The following is a 20,887-nucleotide window of genomic DNA, read 5'->3' as shown; positions in this document are numbered from 1 at the left end:
GGTGGAGCAGTGCAACTCTCTGTTTATTATAAGATACATGCCATTGTTAGATCAACATGGAGAGTCTGTTTATTAATATATCATATTATTTCGGAATTGCTCAAGAAAGGACAGTTTCAAAAATTGTACGATATTTTTCGAGAACTTAAGAACTACGCATTATTATTATTATTTAGATTGATAAATTGGTATTGCTATTATTATCATTATCATTATTATCATTATTATTTTTTTCATATTCATCATTATTGTTTATTATTGTAATCACTATTATGTACCTGCACATATTGGCGGTTGTTCGAAGTCCCAGCTGCCATCCATGCAGATACTTTTCTCAAGTCCTTTTGGATGATAAAGACTAGTTCCTTCTGCGTCTTCGCAGGCAAACTGAATAGCCGTATCATGAGGATATACTTCCTTTGTCTTGCCTGCCGTATCATCATCATAATGGATTACGCCAGAAGGCACTTCCGGCGCATCGCACGGAGCTAAGGTCAAGCAACGTCAAGAGTAGATATTTAAAATGCTATTACTTCCCCTTCAATAACACTTAAATTTATGATTTTGTTTTACAAATACTGGAAAATTCTACACAGCAGAAGCTGCATTAATGAAAGCCTTCCAAGTATTCCGAGTTGTCCGCATACATTAATTAGCTATTAGAAATTTCACAACTGGTTCGTTATTGCCTTATGTGAAAACATATATTTCACTTTGAAAATATATATATATATATATATATATATATATATATATATATATATATATGTATATATCACCACTCATGAATTTTCAATGTTCTCTTGAAATGATGATGATGACATTTGTGGTCTTTTATCGGTTTTAATATTTTATAATTATGTACTGTATAATTATATACTTTGCGTGCCAGACTATTTTGTTAAAGCAGCATGTTCACCGTTTCGAAGTGAATGAAATCATTTGTAGACATGAGCTTCACACCTTTCCTTACATATTTCACGAACTTGTCACTTCAATAGAATAGATGAGTTGGGGTGAGGGGGGGGTCACATGCTTTAACAAATTGAGAGTCCCATCACCTTTGCATTCTCTTTGGGAAGGATCTGGTATCCAGGAACCACCAGAACAGTATACAGCGACAGGCCCATATCCAACGTAATCCTTACTGGTGTCACAGAATAGTATGACCACTGCAGCATCTTCATATATCGGTAGGTCGACAATGAGATCAATGTCTGGGTCAGTCACCTCTGGTCTGATGCAATCTAACATAACATAAAATGTATAAATGAAATAAAACAAATCATGTTGTTTGTCGTCTCAGGTATCATGAATTGTATGCTTACTCGCTTCGGGCATGGCAAAGAGAAGTCACCCAGTGTGTCTTTTTAGAACTACCCCTAATGTTCCTGTTGAAAGTAATGTACTTGTCAAAATGATGTACATGTATAGCATGTTTAGTTTGAAAAACATATCTGAAATCGATGTCTATATAATAATCTTTACCACGAGTTTTTCATCACTATGACATTTAGAATAAAGGCGGTTTATTCGTATAAAAAAAATCAATTTTTTTCTGGCTATTAGGCCTACCGATGGTAATGATGTTCAGTTAGGTTGATTATCTGATACTAACCTCTCATAACGCATGAAGGTAAAGGTTTTCATTATCTGGAGGGAGTTTTCCATTTATTTTTCTAAAAACATAGTGTTAATACATATGTAATTAGCTTGATGTAAAGCCTTGTACATTCCATTCAATTATTGTTTATCAATGACTGCCACTTTCATTATGTTATGATGGAAAGATCAGACCCAAAGAACACTAAAAAACAATAAAAAGTGGCAAATATCATGATAGCTTTAAGCCATTATTCGAGAACCTAGGTTATACACTATTATTCGCACATACCAATCAATTTTATGCAATGTTATACTACTTGATTTTATACGATGTATAATCCTTGTCTAGTTAGCAATGTATGATTGTAAAGCTACGTATACGGATAGATATTTATAGATATATAGATAGATAGACAGATAGATAGATAGGTATGTAGATAGATATACTGTATATACCAGTATAAATTGAAAAATATCTGAATAAAAATGATGAGCCGAAACATTGCAAAATCGTGATACCGTTACAAGTTGAAAACAAGTGATGTCACAACTACTTACTTGCTGACGATGAAGGTGCATTTCGGAACACAACAATTGCTATGAGAACCACCAACCGAAACTCATTCCACTTCAATGTCATTATCCCGAACTGATATTAATGTTACTCCAGCGCAATCTATGTGCCTTTTAAAACAAGATCTTCTGCTCCGCTTCTAGGAGTGAAAGTATCTCCTTTTCGAAAACTAGCCGGTAGTTTATTTTTGTTTTACTATTGGAGGCTCGTCAGACATAATAAAGCAACATAGAAAGTTTGAATTTCATTGCAATGTTTTAACCATGTAGTGATAGCATAAAAAATGTATGATTTAGTATTGCACAGGTTAGGGGCAGTATTTGCAAAGCACTCTAGAAGCGTGAATCCACTCGCATTGTTTTATGATTCAACGAGGTGGCAAGGATAAATATTAGCTGTCTGGTGTTGGGTAACTGGAAGTAGCCCAAGCTTAGATTGTGTTTATGCGATGCCGAGGTAGGGCCACTTGGTTCTTTATCCTTAAGTACGCGGTTCGAACCCGAATCCGGATTCACTTAATAGACTTCCAAACAAGACTAATTAAACGAACAAAATTTCGAATAAATAAAAAACATCGGCCTACTAAAAAAAGGGGAATACAGAATGATCTACCATTCGATAAAAGCCGATGTGAACGTTTTTGGGTAAAGAAAATTATACTGTTTATGCTTATGTAATGAAGCACGAAAACAAGGTGTTACAATAATTTTGTTAGAAATGGAAATGAAAGAAATAAAATACTTCGTCTGCTTAATCGTCACATCTACACACAAAACAAACGATACTTAAAATTCTAAAAAAATTGTCTGAGGTGAATATTCAGGATTTTGATAACCTTTTTTAGAAGTATATCTATCTTTAATTATCAAACGTGTTTGAAAAAAGCTTTTAGAGTATTGGAACCATGGACGCCTGTATGCAAAAAAAAGAGATAAAGTGAAATATTGGAAAACCCTGAATCCAGGCCTGACCTATATTCTTTGTAAATTAAAAAATAGTGAATTGTTTATTTATGAGAATATGTCGTCACTCACACAAAAGGAACGTACTACATAATGTTAGCCGTGTGCCCTACGTATAGAATAAAATGATGGAAAAGTGAGAAAAAGGTGATTTGGATTGATTGAGCAGAATATCCCACTTTTCTCACACTTAATCATGAAGATACTAAAATAGATCTCTATGTTTTAAGAGCTCTTTTCGAAGTTACCCTGAATGACATATCCTCTACATTAGAGGTGACTGATATATTTAGAGAGAAAAAAACAAATTCTTGTGAGAGATACATTAGGGATAAGTTAGAGTGGTCTATTTTAAGCATTGAAGTATTGCTTCCACATTCACCAATTTCGTTTTGTTTTATCTTACGTAGTTTAATGAAGTATGATTGATCAACCGAATGCCCACACCTTAGAAAACGTTTACTCTGAAGGTATCGCGGAAGTTGTAAACTCCTACCCTGTTCGTCAATATTTACCAATGATTTGCAAATATTAATCGATCAAAACTTCTTCCAATAGAGTTTTATGATAGTGCCACATTTTTGTTTTTTGTTGTTTTAAGGGGGGGGGGGGGGGTGCATGGATTCACCTTGACCTAAAATAATGTCGAATAATTGCACGTACTTTTAAGCAAGACAACTCTTTATGGTATCAACATATCATGAAGAGTTGACTGGATTAAAAACATTTAGCATATGCCTTCATAATTTGCTGACATGTTTTCCGATTATTAGAACAATAGTTTTAAATAATAACCACACACGCTCTCTCGTTTGCTGTCAAACTTTCTATTCTTAAGATCGTATCAAATCCCTCTTTACCCTTACAATGACCATTATGCTCTTCAAACCTTCTTCTGCATCCTTCGAATTGTTATCTTGTTTTGTAACATAATTATCTTCGGCCCTTAACTCTATTGTGTGTCACAAATTTCTTCCTAACTTTCATCCTACATGTAATACTCTTTTCCTCTGTCCCAAACGTTTCCTATTGTTAGCCCCCTTTTGCTTCCTTCTTTTTCGCACACGCCCTAACCATCAACCAACATCTGTCACCGTAATACATCAATACATCAGCGTTCTATCCAACACACAAACCCACAATTTTCGACACACATTAATTACTTTCAGATTATTAAATATTTTTAGAAGCTGAGACCGCATAAGCTCCTGTCAAAAAGAGAGTAAGAAATATAATGAAAGACATAAACACGTAGTAAAATTATGAATTCGGGACACATTTGCTTTGTTTTATATACTTTTATTACGTAAAAAATACAATTTTGGTAATAAATATACATTTTCAAAACAAATGCAAACGCGATAAAACATAATTTCGTTTATACAATAGATGGAATCCATGCAGGGTTTAAGTCAGAAAGGCTTCAGTACGTCTTTACCATTAATCTGTGAAATAAGAAACAGAAAACATGATAAATATGGTGAAATGAAGACTGGGATTCATCTATCACGACTACTCTTCTACATGTAGGATGAAATAACAGGTTCAAAATAATATATTAAAACGACAAAAATTAAATAAAACACTTTTGAATTACTTTTACTTGACATTCTAATTGAAACTTCCATTTTCTAGTGTTTACTTTATTTACTGTTGTCGTTGAATTTTGTAACATGAACAAACTAAAATGAAATTATAGCAAAACAATTCGTACAGTAATCTGATACAGAATTCCGAACATTTGTTGCACTTTCAAACATTGTCAAAACAGGAAATTACAGATATAAAAAAGTTTGTTTTGGCAACTCACGAGTATGTTACAAATTAATTACTTTGCAGTTAAAAATAATAAACTAGTGATATTTTTTTGTTATTGTAAGTCGAATTTGCGAAGCAATCGCAAACTTCATGTGACACTTCCCGAATACGTCACTGAAACAAATGTCATGAACATGAAGGTTATTCGAAAAAAAGAAAACACGTAAAGCAGATTGTCGTTTCCGTTTCCGTAAATTAATACCCCCCCCCCAAAAAAAAAAAAAAAAAAGTTGATAAATAAATTTTGAAAAAAAAATAAAGAAACGAAGGTACCTCAGTTGATATAGGGGATGCATTTAAAATACTGTTTTTATTTACACTTACCACGTTCGTGATATGTTTTATAAAACAGTTAGTTATAAAAGAATAAAATGGCGTGAGTCTGTCGATGCGTTAGGTTGGGTAAATGTTTGAATATCGGGTCTTCGTTGTAAATGTACAGCCATTATTTGCCAAAGGTGATCTCAGAATTACCATTTTCTGTGTGGTATATTGTCGCATGAATTCTGATTGAAATAAGGAATGAATTGTCGTGACCATATTGCATTAATTGGCAAGCGGGATAACTTTATTTATAATTATTTGAGTTTGCTTACGTCTAGAAATATTGCTTTCTGGTAATGTAGTAATGGTTGTCTGCTCTGATGGATCCCTTGAAATAAAATACGGATTGTAGATGGTTGATTGGCTACTTGAAGAGTGATCCTGTAGTAAAACACAAATGTTCTTACCATTTATATATATAAAGTATACATCTACTCAATACATGTCACAAGAGTGTGTTTAACACAGTAAGCGTAAATAAAACGTTTTCGTACGCGTGCTGTTTGCTGCCATCAACAGACGACCAACGTATCATGCAAATTATACATAGGGCCTTTTCACACGTGTATCTTGAATCAACATTCAGTGTTCGTGATTCTAATTATGTTCTAGTTGGGTTTCACACGTGCTCAATATTCTTCATGAGCCGTATTTTTCACTGGAATCATTATTTCAATTTCAAGGGCGGTTAGTCAAACTGTGAAGAAATTTTCATTTCTTTCTTCTACTATCATTATGCATGACATTACTATGGATTATTTTGGTCCCTTCAGGAAAAGTGTGCAAAACACACAAAGCCTCACACTTGCACAAAAAAGTTCGTTCCTTGGGCGTAAAGAACATTAAGACATTCTTCAGGTTCAAACTGCATGGAATCTCCGAACATAACGACATGCGGTTAATCTTAGACCTTATAGAAATTACATCTATCCTCACATGTACTTACTATATTATCACCAATTGCCGAATGTGCTCTCCTGCGACCACGTCTGGAGCGAAGTATAGCCATCCAAAGGCAGCACAGGCAACATGTCACCGAACTAAGAAGAAGGACAACACCACCGACTGTTCCTAAGATGATGAGAAGTGTATCTACCAGAAAAATATACGAATTTGAAATAAATATGATATACATATATACATATATACAATATATAGTTACAAACAAATGATACCATATAAACTTTCCATGTTTGCGTATGACAGGGAGAAAATGTGGATCTTGAAATGCATATGTTTTTAAAATATATGTACATATGGTATAATACAGATTTGAATAAACCAACTTATTCAAGTGATTAGATATTATGAGGAAGGTTGTTCCACAAAGGTTGTTCCATTCTCTCAAACAGATTATATCACCAACTCGTTAAATTCTACAACTATCTCACAGAGAATATCACAAATTCGTTTTAATAGAGTCAAGAAAAAAGCCTGCTTAAGCTTTTTAAGACATTTTCAAAGTGTGAAAATATTTTGAAAATTGTGTTTTGAAGTTATCAACATCACATGATTTCCAGAACACTGAATTTCAAATTTACTTCTTATTTGCTTTGCATACCGTCCGAAACGTTTTAATTTCTTTATCTTCGGTCTCTAACCTCCCCTTAAACATGTGAAAGTGACAATACAGTGATCAAACTGTATTTTCAACAAATGAAATATTATACACAAGAACTTCATTTAAAAAAAATGAATAAAAATCACCATTTATCCTCCCAGGAGGCTCTTCAGTTGTCTGCGAAGGGTTTGCTTGATAAGATGCAGATGATCTGGTGATGATAGGATGGGTGTTTATATTGCTGGTCTTGTCGTGTGTTGTAGAGAAAGATATTGTCTCACCTTGTGAAAGGGTATTGCTATAAGGGTTGAAAGATGTTTGTTCTCGGGTTGATAACCTGTGTTGTGGCGTGACAGAATCGGTTTTTGCTTGCTGTACCGTAGTAATGCCTGTAATGTGCATTTCTTCTGAAATAAGGAAATTTGTATGTGGTGTTGAAGTGATATCGGCATTAATGATTTCTGCTGTTGAGGTCTTTTCTGTAATGCTATCACTTGTTGGTGTGTGTGCTGAAGTCATGGTGGTAGGTATGACTGGTGTTGAGTCTTGTCTTGTAGTTGCAGCTTTATTGGTGACGACCATTTGTCCTGTGGTAAGGATTTTTGTTGCTAATGTTTCTGGCGAAGTGATACCGGACGAGTACATATGCTCTGTGGTAAGGGTGTCGGTTGTAGGGATTTGAGTTGTAGCACCATAGGTAGTAGGTATGTGCTCTGTGGTAAGGGTGTCGGTTGTAGGGATTTGTGTTGTAGCACCATAGGTAGTAGGCATGTGCTTTGTGGTAAGGGTGTCGGTTGTAGGGATTTGTGTTGTAGCACCATAGGTAGTAGGTATGTGCTCTGTGGTAAGGGTGTCGGTTGTAGGGATTTGTGTTGTAGCACCATAGGTAGTAGGTATGTTCTCTGTGGTAAAGGTGTCGGTTGTAGGGATTTGTGTTGTAGCACCATAGGTAGTAGGTATGTGCTCTGTGGTAAGGGTGTCGGTTGTAGGGATTTGTGTTGTAGCACCATAGGTAGTAGGTATTTGCTTTGTGGTAAGGGTGTCGGTTGTAGGGATTTGTGTTGTAGCACCATAGGTAGTAGGTATGTGCTCTGTGGTAAGGGTGTCGGTTGTAGGGATTTGTGTTGTAGCACCATAGGAAGTAGACTTTTGATTTGTGGGGAGAGTGTCGGTTGTCGAGATTTGCGTTGTAGCACGATAGGTAGTGGGTATGTGCTTTGTGGTAAGGGTGTCGGTTGTAGGGATTTGTGTTGTAGCACCATAGGTAGTAGGCATGTGCTTTGTGGTAAGGGTGTCGGTTGTAGGGATTTGTGTTGTAGCACCATAGGTAGTAGGCATGTGCTTTGTGGTAAGGGTGTCGGTTGTAGGGATTTGTGTTGTAGCACTATAGGTAGTAGGCATGTGCTCTGTGGTAAGGGTGTCGGTTGTAGGGATTTGTGTTGTAGCACCATAGGTAGTAGACTTTTGATTTGTGGGGAGAGTGTCGGTTGTCGAGATTTGCGTTGTAGCACCATAGGTAGTAGGTATGTGCTCTGTGGTAAGGGTGTCGGTTGTAGGGATTTGTGTTGTAGCACCATAGGAAGTAGACTTTTGATTTGTGGGGAGAGTGTCGGTTGTCGAGATTTGCGTTGTAGCACCATAGGTAGTGGGTATGTGCTTTGTGGTAAGGGTGTCGGTTGTAGGGATTTGTGTTGTAGCACCATAGGTAGTAGGCATGTGCTTTGTGGTAAGGGTGTCGGTTGTAGGGATTTGTGTTGTAGCACCATAGGTAGTAGGCATGTGCTCTGTGGTAAGGGTGTCGGTTGTAGGGATTTGTGTTGTAGCACCATAGGAAGTAGACTTTTGATTTGTGGGGAGAGTGTCGGTTGTCGAGATTTGCGTTGTAGCACCATAGGTAGTAGGTATGTGCTTTGTGGTAAGGGTGTCGGTTGTAGGGATTTGTGTTGTAGCACCATAGGTAGTAGGTATGTGCTTTGTGGTGAGGGTGTCGGTTGTAGGGATTTGTGTTGTAGCACCATAGTTAGTAGGCACGTGCTTTGTGGTAAGGGTGTCGGTTGTAGGGATTTGTGTTGTAGCACCATAGGTAGTAGGTATGTGCTCTGTGGTAAGGGTGTCGGTTGTAGGGATTTGAGTTGTAGCACCATAGGTAGTAGGTATGTGCTCTGTGGTAAGGGTGTCGGTTGTAGGGATTTGTGTTGTAGCACCATAGGTAGTAGGTATGTGATTTGTGGTAAGGGTGTCGGTTGTAGGGATTTGTGTTGTAGCACCATCATAGGTAGTAGGTATGTGCTCTGTCGTAAGGGTGTCGTTTGTCGAGATTTGTGTTGTAGCACCATAGGTAGTAGGTATGTGCTCTGTCGTAAGGGTGTCGGTTGTAGGGATTTGTGTTGTAGCACCATAGGTAGTAGGTATGTGCTCTGTGGTAAGGGTGTCGGTTGTAGGGATTTGTGTTGTAGCACCATAGGTAGTAGGTATGTGCTCTGTGGTAAGGGTGTCGGTTGTAGGGATTTGTGTTGTAGCACCATAGGTAGTAGGTATGTGCTTTGTGGTGAGGGTGTCGGTTGTAGGGATTTGTGTTGTAGCACCATAGGTAGTAGGTATGTGCTCTGTGGTAAGGGTGTCTGGCGTTGGTCTCTGTTTTGAAGTAAAACTTGTATCGGTACTTAACATTCGTTCTTTAGTAATGACTTTTGTTGATGTTTCTGGTGTGGTAAATTTTGTAATGAACTTCTGTCGTGAAGTGGGGATGTTTGTTGTAGGTGTATGTTTTGCAGTGATATGCTTTGTAGTTGGGTTGTCTGTTGCTGGTGTCTCTATCGTATCGATATCGGTATTAGGTATTTTCCCAGTGGTAGGAATATAAGATGTTGATTTCTGTGTTACAGGTATATCAGTTGTAATGATTTGCTCTATAGTGGGCATATCTGTGCGAGCTTTCTGTGATGTAGGAATAATATTTGTGGTACTTTGCTCTGTAATGGGAATGTATTCCGTTACTTGCGCGGTTATAGTTACTTTAGCTGTGGGCATTTGAGTTTTAGCGACGATATATGTTGTTGATTTTTGTGTTGAAGGAATATCAGTTCTAAAAATTTGCCCTGTACTTGGAATATCTGCCTTCTCTTTCCGTGTTGTAATGGAATAAGTAGTTGGCATTACTTTTGTAGTTGAAATATCTGTTGTTGATTTCTGTACTGTAGGGAGATCAGTTGTAGGCATTTGGTCTGTAGTGAGAATATCTGTTGTTGACTCCTGTGTTGTTGGAATATCAGTTGTGGATATTTTCTCTGCAATGGGAATATATGTCGGTCCTTGCTGTGTTGTAGGGATTTGTTTTGTAGTGGAAATATCTGTTGTTGATTCACGTGTTGTAGGTATATCAGTAGTGGAAAATTTCTCTAAAGTTTTGATATCTGCCGTTGCCCTGTGTGTTAAAGGAATATTATCAGTTGTGGGAATTTGCTCTTCAGATGAAATATCTGTAGATACTTTCTTTGTTGCTGGGATATCAGTTGTGGGCATCTGGTCCGTAATGGGAGTTTTTGTCGTTATTTTCTCTACTGTAGGGATACTGGTTACTGGTATTTCTTTCGTAGTGAAAATGCCTGTTGTTGAACCCCATGTTGTAGGTATATCAGTAGTGAGAAAGTTCTCTGTAGTTTGAATAAATGCCGTTACTCTCTGTGCTGTAGGAATACCAATTATGGGTATTTGCTCTGTAGTGGGAATATTTGTTGTTGATTCCTCTGTTGAAACTATTTTGGTGGTAGGAAGTTGTCCTGTGGTGGATATAAAAGGTGTTGGTTCATATGTCGTAGGTAGATCGGTTGTGGGAACTCGTTCTGTTAAATGAATATTCGTTGTTGCTCGTTGTGTTATAGGAATATCAGTTGTTGTTATTTGCCCTGTAGTGCGAATATTTGTTGTTGATTCCTCTATTATAGGAATATCAGTTGTGGTCATTAGCTCTGTAGTGAAAATATCTGTTGATACTCTTTGTGTTGTAGGAATATCGGTTTTGGGCATTTGCTCTGTAGTGAGAATAATGGGATTATCTGTCGTTCCTTGCTGTGTTGTATGGATGTTTGTTTTGGATTCCTCTTTAGAAACCAATTTGGTGGTAGGAATTTGTTCTGTGGTGGATATATAAGGTGTTGGTTCATGTTTTGTAGGTAGATCGGTTGTGGGAACTCGTTCTGTTGAGGGAATATCTGTTGTTTTTCTTTGTGTTATAGGAATATCGGTTATGTGCATTTGCTCTGTAGAGAGAATATTTGTTGATTCCTCTGTTGAAACTATTTTGGTGGTAGGAGTTTGTTCTGTGGTGGATATATAAGGTGTTGGTTCATGTGTTGTTGGGATATTGGTTGTGAAAACTTGCTCTGTAGTGGAAATATATGTTGATCGCTGGATATTGGTTGTGGGAACTTGCTCTGTAGTAGGAATATCAGTTGTGGACATCAGCTCTGTCGTGAGAACATTTGCTGCTGATTCCCCTGTTGTAGGGAAATCAGTGGAAGGAATTCGCTCTGTAGTGGATATATATGATGTTGGTTCCTGCGTTGCTCGGATATCAGTTGTGGACATTGGCTCTGTAGTAAGGATATCTGTTGCTGCTCTCTGTGTTGCAGGAATATAAGTTGTGGACATTTGGTCTCGAGTGGGAATATCTGTTGTTGATTCCACTGTTGTGAGGATATCAGTGGTGGGAACTTGCCCTGTATTGGATATATAAATTGTTTCCTGTGTTGTTTGGGTATCTTTTGTGGGGGCTTGCTTTGTATTGGGAAATTCTGTTGTTGCTTCCTGTGTTGTATGAATATCAGTTATGGGCATTAGCTCAGTTATGGGTATACCTGTTGTAGATTCAACTGTTAAATGGATATCAGAGGTAGGAATTTGCTCTATAGTGAATATATAAGGTGTTGGTTCCTGTGTTGTGCGGATATTGGTTGTGGGAACTTGCTCTGTGGTGGGAACATCTGTTGATTCCTGCGTTGTAGGGATGTCAGATGTGTGCAAAAGCTCAGAAGTGGAAATGCCTGTTGCTGCTCTCTGTGTTGTATGAATATCGGTTGTAGGCATTAGCTCATTACCCGTTGTTGGTTCCTCTGTTGAAATGACATCAGTAGTAGGAATTTGCTCTGCGGTGGATACATAAGGAGTTGATTTTTCTGTTGTAAGAATATGAGTGGTTGTGGGCACTAGCTCTGTAGAGGAAATATATGATGTTGGTTTGTGTGTCATTAAAGGAATAGTGGTTGTGGGAACTTGGTTTGTAGTAGGATTATCTGTTGTGTGTATTAGCTCTGAGGTTGGAATATTTTTTGTCGATTTCTCTGTTGTAAGGATATCAGTGGTTGTAGGAACGTTCTCTGTAGTAGGCATTAGTTCCGAGGTTGGAACATTTGTTGATAACTTCTCTGTTGTAAGGATATAAGTGGTTGTGGCAACTTGCTCTGTAGTGAGAATGTCGGTTGATTCCTGCTTTGTAGCGATGTCAGTTGTGGACATAGGCTCTGTTGTGGGAATATATGTTGTTGATTCCTTAGGTGAAAGGATATCAGTAGTTGTGGGAATTAGCTCTGTAGTGGATATATATGATGTTGGTTTCTGTGTTGTTCGGATATCGGGTGTGGGAATTTCTGTGGTTGATTCTTCTGTTGTAGGAATATCAGTTGTGGGCATTGGCTCTGATGTTTCACGCGTATTCTTTGTAGTTACATCGGATGTGGCTATTTGTTCTGTAAAAGGAAGGTCTGTCGGTAATGTCAGTGTTGTGCTGATACCTGACGTGGGACTTTGCTCGGTTGTAAGAATGTATGGTGTTGATGAATGTCTTGTAGAAATATCAATCGCGGGTAATTTATTCGTAGTGGGAATTTCTGTTATTGGTTCCTGTGTTGTAGCTGTGTCGGTTATGGTCATTTTATCCGTAGTGAGGATGTATGGAGTTGGTTTGTATGTGGCAGGAATGTAAGTTGTGGGAATTTCCTCTGTAATGGCGTTTTTTGTTGATTTCTGCTTTGTAGAAATATCGGCAGTGGGCATTCGCGTAGTTGGTATGTCTGTTGAAGGTTCATGCGTTCTAGTAATATAGGTTCGATATATTTCTTCGTAAGTACGAATGTCTGTTGTTGATTGTTGTGTTGTTGCCTTCTGTGCTGCAGTGATATAACTTGTAGAAAGTAGCCTTGTAGCAGTGATGTCTGTTGTTGGTTTCTGTGTCGCAATGGTATTAGTTGTGATCTTTTGATGTGTACTAAGGACGTCTGATGATGGATCCTGAGCTTCTGTTGTTTTGACTGATGTAATTCCATTGGTGTTTGATGTAGTTCTAACATCTGGGAAAAATAACAATAACATTGATGATAAAAATGATAATACAATCAATCTTAATGTTATCATATTTTTTTTATACTGTTAAGCAAAAAAAAAATATGGACCAAAGTTAAGGGTCATCCAGGGGTATTGTTAATTCCTCAATAAAATAAAAACACACTGGAGCTATAACAGCGAACTTAGTATAAATCTGAAAACAATTGAAAGGAATAAAATACAAAATTACTAAAATGTATAATATTTGCCTAAGGAAGAAAAGTTAGATGAAGTTGGTTTTAATAAGTATGAATACATTGACAAGATAAATTTGATCCAAAACACGTCGATAAAGTTGATACCAGGTGCCCGGTAAACATTACATGTAACCTTTATACGATTACCAAGTGTATAGACACTAGTTTTTTATAAGTATGTTTTTTTCTCAAATTTTGTAAAGCAATTTTATTTGTGAGGCGAGTATTTCATCAGACACATTATTCTTCTACATGTAAAACAAATATTTGTATTCATTGCGATTTGTTCAGGAATTAAGTTAAAAACTTCTTATTCTCTAATGTATTTTCTTCTAATTTTAACGAGTATTTTTTCTTTAGCATTAACTTATTGTAGAGCCAGTTTCCCCATTAATCACATTACAAGTAAATAGTTATTGTACTTATCATTCACTTACCAGGTACACCAGAGGTCGGGTTAATGGTTGTTGCTTGTTTGTCCGTCGTTGCCTCCATAGTCGTCGGAAGAGGAACTATTAGGGTATAATCAGTAAAAAAAACAAACGTTTAGACATTTTTTTCAAAAGGGATTTCAAATAAAAGGATTTCTACTCAGCAAGTTGCCTGCTTCATTTCTACTGCAATTGTGTTGATCCATCACCATCCGTGGTCCACCAATAAAGAAGAATGATCACTCTTTTCAAATATCTTCCCTCAGAAAATCCTTCGTGGAATGAAATAAGAAGAATGTTTGGTAGAAAACTTTTACTTCACGAACCATTTTCGATTTACAAAATATATACAACTAATTCCAATCATTTTGAGGTTAAGTTATAAATAAAAAAATCTTAGTTCTAATATTATGCTAGAATTTGATATGAAAGGCCCATTGGTGATTGAATAGCCTCACAACCACTAGGATGTACATTCTATTCTACATGTATATCATTTCTGTTTAATATGGATTATTTTGTCGTCATTACTGTTATTATCATTAATATCATAGTCATCATAATTGGAACATAACTAGTAAATGCTTGATATGGAATAATGTACAAACATAAACCGATTGATTTACCTGAACAAATAACGTCATCAGACCATTCACCATCTTGGCATAATGCTGACGTCACGCCGTTGGAAACGGTACCGTCGACACAACCCGCGAAGGCAACAATTGAGCCATGTCTGTATGCCGGTGGCTTCAGAGGCAATACATTGGGCGGGACAAAACATTTATCTGAAAGGAAATAATAAACATCATCACAAGTATTTTTTTCATTGTTTCCTTGTTATCTCTTGATTTTTTTCTTTTTTTATGGGGAGGGCAAAAGTAATGTAAACTTTGAAAGAATCATTCATTTTATCGTTGCTGCTTGCGCTTTTGCAACACTAACCTTCATCAGTACCATCGGAGAATAGGGCAAGCTCAATGTCAAGATAATGATGATAATAATCGGCATGTATATAGCGTCATCTATCTAAAAATATTCCATTCCGAGGCGCGTTGTTATTATTATTACCCCGGCTTTAGCTCGAGCTGCCTTTCAGCGCTCATGCATTCAAGGAAGTAATCCTGCCGGGTCCCCATTCGCCTCACATGGGCTGAAGGAAATTACGCCATGGATGGGATTCTTGATTAGATCAATTTTGGATCTTGGTCAATTTCTATAATGAATATGATTTTATACATATATAATTCAAGAAAATAAAAATAAGGAATGTATTCCTTAACCTTGATCTAAAATTGAAGATTTGTTACCTACCTCTGCAAATTGGCAGATCAGGTGGGTCCCATAAGCCGTAGCTACATTTTGCCGTCTTTGTCCCCTCAAAGACACCTTTATTCTGAGCACACTTGTATTTTATCTCTGTCCCATGCATGTAGTAAACGCTTTCGGTCTCTTTACTCGATTTGTCAAAATGTAGAACATCGGAATCAACTGCAGGAACAGGACAAGGTGCTAAAAAATAAAAATAACTAAATTAGAAAATACACAGAATTCTCTATGAATCATACTGAGTGAGAAATGCACAAGTTTGCTTAAAAACGATTTTGACCTAACTTATAGAGAAATTAGATTTTCATTTAAAAATAACCAAGACAAGTGAATTAGAATAATTTTGCTGTCTTTTGATTGATTGATTTACACAATAGCTGAATGGATTTCATTATACCAAGCAAAACACAGCAGGATAGCCTATGTTGGGTCATAAAACCATTTAATATAAGACTAAAACATTTGTTTTGGGTAAGTAAATTATGTTGAAATGATAAAACGGGTAGATAATTACACAATCTTGAGTAAAACCTTTAATTGCCGCAATGTAATATCAACCCCCCCCCCCCACACACACATGACAAATGTCTCAGTGTGTCTAATCTCATTTGAATCGTTTATTTTTTTATCTGTATAACTCTTTAGTTATGATCTATTTAATCAAATTGTTTTTTTCCATCATGCTTTGTTGATTGCGTGATGTTTGATGTCGAACTTATCAACTTATTTGTCTTTTTTTTCATATAAGCGTTACGATTCATTGATTGTGTATTCGTTCCGATGTATAAAGTTTTTACTAGAAGCGTAATATTATCATTGTTATTATTATTATTATTATTGTTATTATTATTATTACTATTGTTATTATTATTATCATCATCATTATAATTATTATACTGTATATGGAGCTATGATCTTTGAATCAACTTGTTTTTCAGTTATCTTCATCATCTTTTGTTGATTGCTTGGATATTTTGACGTGTACACTTACATGTATACGTATTTTATCTTTTCATATATCTAAGTTTTACAATTTATCTTGTTAATTCAGTGGTCTAGACTTAAATGATGTAGTTTGTAGACGTTTATGTACATTTTCATGAATGTACTTTGTCAACAATGTTAAGACCCCATTGAAAATAAGCCATGTCGGCTTTCATAGGTTATCCTGTCAATGTATTTTCTTTATAATTCACATTATTCATACTTGTTTTATTTTATCTGACAAATAAAATCAATCAATCAATATATAAAATATAGCAAGCCCTTCTACGTGCACAGTGCAATAGTTTATATAATTCTGTTCAGTTCAATAATGGTATTTATTTCATAAATACGTTGCAAACATATGGCAACCAGAAGGCTGCATTTGGCATGCCTACATGAACTCTAAAAGAAACAGACATGTACAATTATGGCATTGTAGCAAAATCCATTATTCATTAAAAAAAATTGAGAACGATAAATCACAATGAATTGTAAACAACTAATGTAATTATTGATCCAAATTGTGTTTGTTATCTAAAAAAATCATGCATGTTAAAGGAAACCAAAACCCAAGAAGAGTAGCAATCCTATTGGAAAGAGTAAAATAAGAGGAACAATTTAAAAAAAGTTTCATCAAAATCGGTTATGAAATAAGCAAGTTATGGACGATTAAAAAGTTTTGTTGTACTTACTATGTGGATCCTCAAATTGGCAAACGTGCTTCAAAATGGCTGATTTTGTGGACAACTCTCCATTTGTTTTGTACACATATTTTCAGATTTTCCCATTTTACATATTTCACATTATCTCATCCTGACCTTGACATATATGGTGTGGATTATAATTTCCCATGACATATGTTGTGCTCAGAAGGAGGCAAGATGCAATTTGAAAGATAATGAGGAAAATCTGAAAATTTGTGTATAAAACGAATGGAGAGTTGTCCACAAAATCAGCCATTTTGGAGCACGTTTGCCAATTTGAAGATGCCCATAGAAAGTAAAACAAGAGTTTTCAAACTCCCATAACTTGCTTATTTCATAACCGATTTTGATGAAACTTTTTAAAATTATTCCTCTCATTTTACTCTTTCCAATAAGATTACTTCTCTTGGGTTTTGGTTTCCTTTAACTCCATATTTTAATAACATACCATGACATTTAGAAAGTGACGGATCTGGTGACCATACACCACCCCAACATAAACTAGTATGACGTCCTTCGTGTATATATGATGATTCGCAGACAACTAAAAGAATGAAAACCTCTTCATATTCAGTCTGGATAGGTGACACGTACATACCAGGTACCGTTATCAATGGTGGTGCACAAACTGCAATAACGGAAATGAATGTTTTCAAGATTAATACAGTATTACACAAGTAAAATGTGATGTTGGATACGATTAAAATTAGCATGTGGCATTGCGAACTAAGATGATGTTGAAGCAACCAATATGATGAAAGCGATGAACCACAAAATAAATGATTATACTGGTAAAGTTTATTTGTAATTTCGTGCATAGCAAACCTTTGGTTTGATTCTAAAGGCTCTCCTGCATAAAGGCCTGGCCACACCGCCCGAGCGTTGTTGGAGCGGTCGTGGAGCGGTCGTGGAGCGGTAGGGAGAGAGGGTCGAATTTCGCTCACAAAATTGGGAAAAAAAAAAAAAAAAATCAGAAACAAAAAAACCAACCAATGGAAATCGAAAATGGTGAACGGTAGCGAGTGGTGACGATTTTTTTTCTCTCCGCTCCACGACCGCTCCAGCAACGCTCGGGCGGTGTGACCAGGCCTTTACACCCTCAAAAAAGCTAGGCCACGGATTCCGGTGAATTGCTGCACGCAGGTAGCCATTCAATGACATTTCTTCCGGCGACAATTGCTCCGATGGAAAATCACAAGGTATTAAGATAGGAGCAAAATGTTGTGTCACCGCCATTCACACAACTGTTGTTTAGTGTAGCACAATTTGGCTCAATTTCTTCCTGCATGAAATTGCGCGATCTTTGAGATTCGAACTCATCACTCTCTGTTTGTTTCAAAGTTCAGAGACTTTCCACAATAATCGTTCCAAAATACTTTTTAAAATGATTTAGTTTTTTAAGGGTAACATGAGCTAGCCATTATTATTACAACTCAATAACTGACAAATGTTTTCAAGCATGGATGGCTATCCCGTAATAACCGCAAAGGATATTATGATCCATTTACAGAACGAATTCGTTATACGTCAAATCACTGGTCGAAAATTCGTTCCCCTTTATAACTGATATAATTAAACGAAATATCGATATGGTTATTCTAAGCTTAAGAACTAAGTTATAGTAATAAATTGAATTGAAATGGGGTGTTGAAATTCATGTTGTATTTAAACTTTTAATATAGCATGTAAATGCCTGTTGAAATCGTGAAAGCTATAAAACTAAGTTCTGCACAAGTCATGTAACGTATGTTTCATTAGTCGATGACTTTTGATACTTTTCTGATGCATTTTTTTTTTCGCACGGCGAGCAAAGAAGACTCTGATTGAATACTCAAGAAACGTTCTAGGGCGACATAATGGCAAAACGGTTAAAACTAAATTATCCGCGAAAATGTCCTTTGGAAACTTAATATAGTGCGTCTCTTAAATCACGTAAAACATGAATTTTCAGAGTATAGTGTAGCTGTATTCGTGTTCAATGTCATGGTAAAATGCAGAAGAACAATACTTATGACAAACGAAAACAGATAATTGAAAATATTTTGAAGACTTACCCGCGTTAACTCCATGAATATCAGAAACCAATGTGGTGATGAACCCAAAAATGGCAAGATTGATGAAAGCACGCAGGAGTGATAGCGTTTTTAATTCCATTTTGAAACGGATGGGTACAAGTAAAATCATTTAGTAATAAGAATTGTGAGATACTTTGAAATAATTTAATTTCTTGTTCGGAACGGTGAAATGTTATTGAAACGTCATTCACCTATTTGATTAGTAAAATATTTAGATGTGTGTCCCTTAACTACTGACCATGTACACTTAACAATATTGAAGAGCCCTTATTTGGACACTTAAATACAATATAACGACCACACCACACAAAGAAAATATAACTTCAAGTGCAGAATAAACTATAGACTCATACCATCAATTATATTTGACTTCTGGTTATACACGTATTGCACACCATCTGTAAACAGAACCCTGTCCAAACTAAATGCGCATTGTGGAAAGTTAGTTGATGTATCACCATAAATTAGTGGTAGCCGTGTTGCTAGTGATGAATTGTTACACGAAAAGAGGGCATAAATTTCACAAGAACATTTGTATAGCATTTATTATACCTAACTAAAAGAATGTAAATATGATAGAAATTATTATCATCATTATTATTATCAATATTATAATCATTATCATCATCGTCATTATTATTATCTTAGCCCATTTCTTTCACAACATTGTATACATACATGTATATGTTGTTCCATTTACACAATTTATAACATAATAATGTAGAATTATTGAGTTTGTGTTGACTTTATGGCAAAAGCTTTGAGATGTTCTCGTCAGGTTCATTTTTTAACATGTCACGAATAATTTTGTTTTCAAATACCACCTATTCCTGTAAATTGGAAAAAAAAATATGACAAAGTGAGAGCATATCAATAATCTCTAAATGCAAGTTTGTCATTTTATCAACATTTGATTATGGTTATGTTCGTTTCCACTGTGTTAAAACACTTTCTACAATACGGGATACCTCATTTCAAACAGCTTATGAACCACCCGTCAATCATCTCGCTCCCCCCCTCCCCGCTCCGTCAAAAAAATAATTTGTCAATGCCAGTAATAAACTTCCTTGATTGATTATCTCCAGTGATTGACAGGCGGCCTTTTTGATCACGTAATACAGGTAGGAGAATTTGACAAGTGACAGATTCCAAACCGTTCGTCATATTCAAACCGGAGCTAATGTTCTGTTTGAACTAATCATTCAACATCTATTTTTAGCGGTAGACAAATATACATTGGTCGTTACAAAAGTTCATTCGAAATGAAGTTCTGTTCATGATGTTAGAAACCAAAATCGTAAATTAATCGTAGACTTGCAAAAATTGTACATGCATGATAATTGCATTAATGACACGTATAATCAAACTTATAAATATGCAGCAACACTCATTTTTTCTCCAAGTGACTATGAAAGGTGTTTAGCACATGAACTTTTCTGGTTTTTACTTCATTCTGGCGCCAACTTGCTGAATTAGTTACCGTTCATTTTAGATTTATGTTAAATCGTTTTTTTTATCAAATTATGCCGGTGAAAAGGAAATAAAACAGATCAAACATTGACAGAAGTATTAGACCTTTCGACGTGCTTCAATGAAAAACAGCCATTAAAATATCAAATACAAAAGCAAGTATTATCAAAAGTGATTTCATTAGAAAGTCTGTAAAATCAAGGTTAATCGTCATATCATCTTAGCTCCAATTCTGGTACAGTTACATACACAAGCAACACGATCATTCTGGGGATTCGCATTACATAAATTCTGATCAAATACCATGTTTATCACGTTGGTTCATCCGCAATTACACAATTTCGTCCAGAATCCTTCGGCAAATATTTTCATTCGTACATACAGACACTTTGGTTGGCACTTCATTTGATTCTGTTCTAAACTTTCTTTGAAGTTGTTACAACACATTGGTCGGGTCAAGGGACGCGCACTA

General features: G+C 36.0%; 1 protein-coding gene across 1 annotated transcript; it reads right to left on the bottom strand.

Moving 5' to 3' along the window:
- Window positions 1-270: 270 nt before the first annotated feature.
- Window positions 271-13,210, bottom strand: LOC121427892 (mucin-2-like). Its single transcript, XM_041624465.1, has 5 exons — window positions 6,991-13,210; window positions 6,230-6,375; window positions 5,556-5,664; window positions 1,062-1,247; window positions 271-488 (listed from the first exon to the last, which is right to left on the bottom strand). The coding sequence occupies exons 1-5, from the start codon at window positions 13,208-13,210 to the stop codon at window positions 271-273; spliced, it is 6,879 nt and encodes a 2,292-aa protein (XP_041480399.1).
- Window positions 13,211-20,887: the final 7,677 nt, after the last annotated feature.

This window comes from Lytechinus variegatus, chromosome 14 (assembly GCF_018143015.1).
Source record: "Lytechinus variegatus isolate NC3 chromosome 14, Lvar_3.0, whole genome shotgun sequence".
In the NCBI taxonomy this organism is placed as follows: domain Eukaryota; kingdom Metazoa; phylum Echinodermata; class Echinoidea; order Temnopleuroida; family Toxopneustidae; genus Lytechinus; species Lytechinus variegatus.
Note: the sequence above shows the minus strand (reverse complement) of the source record. Positions and strands in the feature narration are given on the sequence as shown.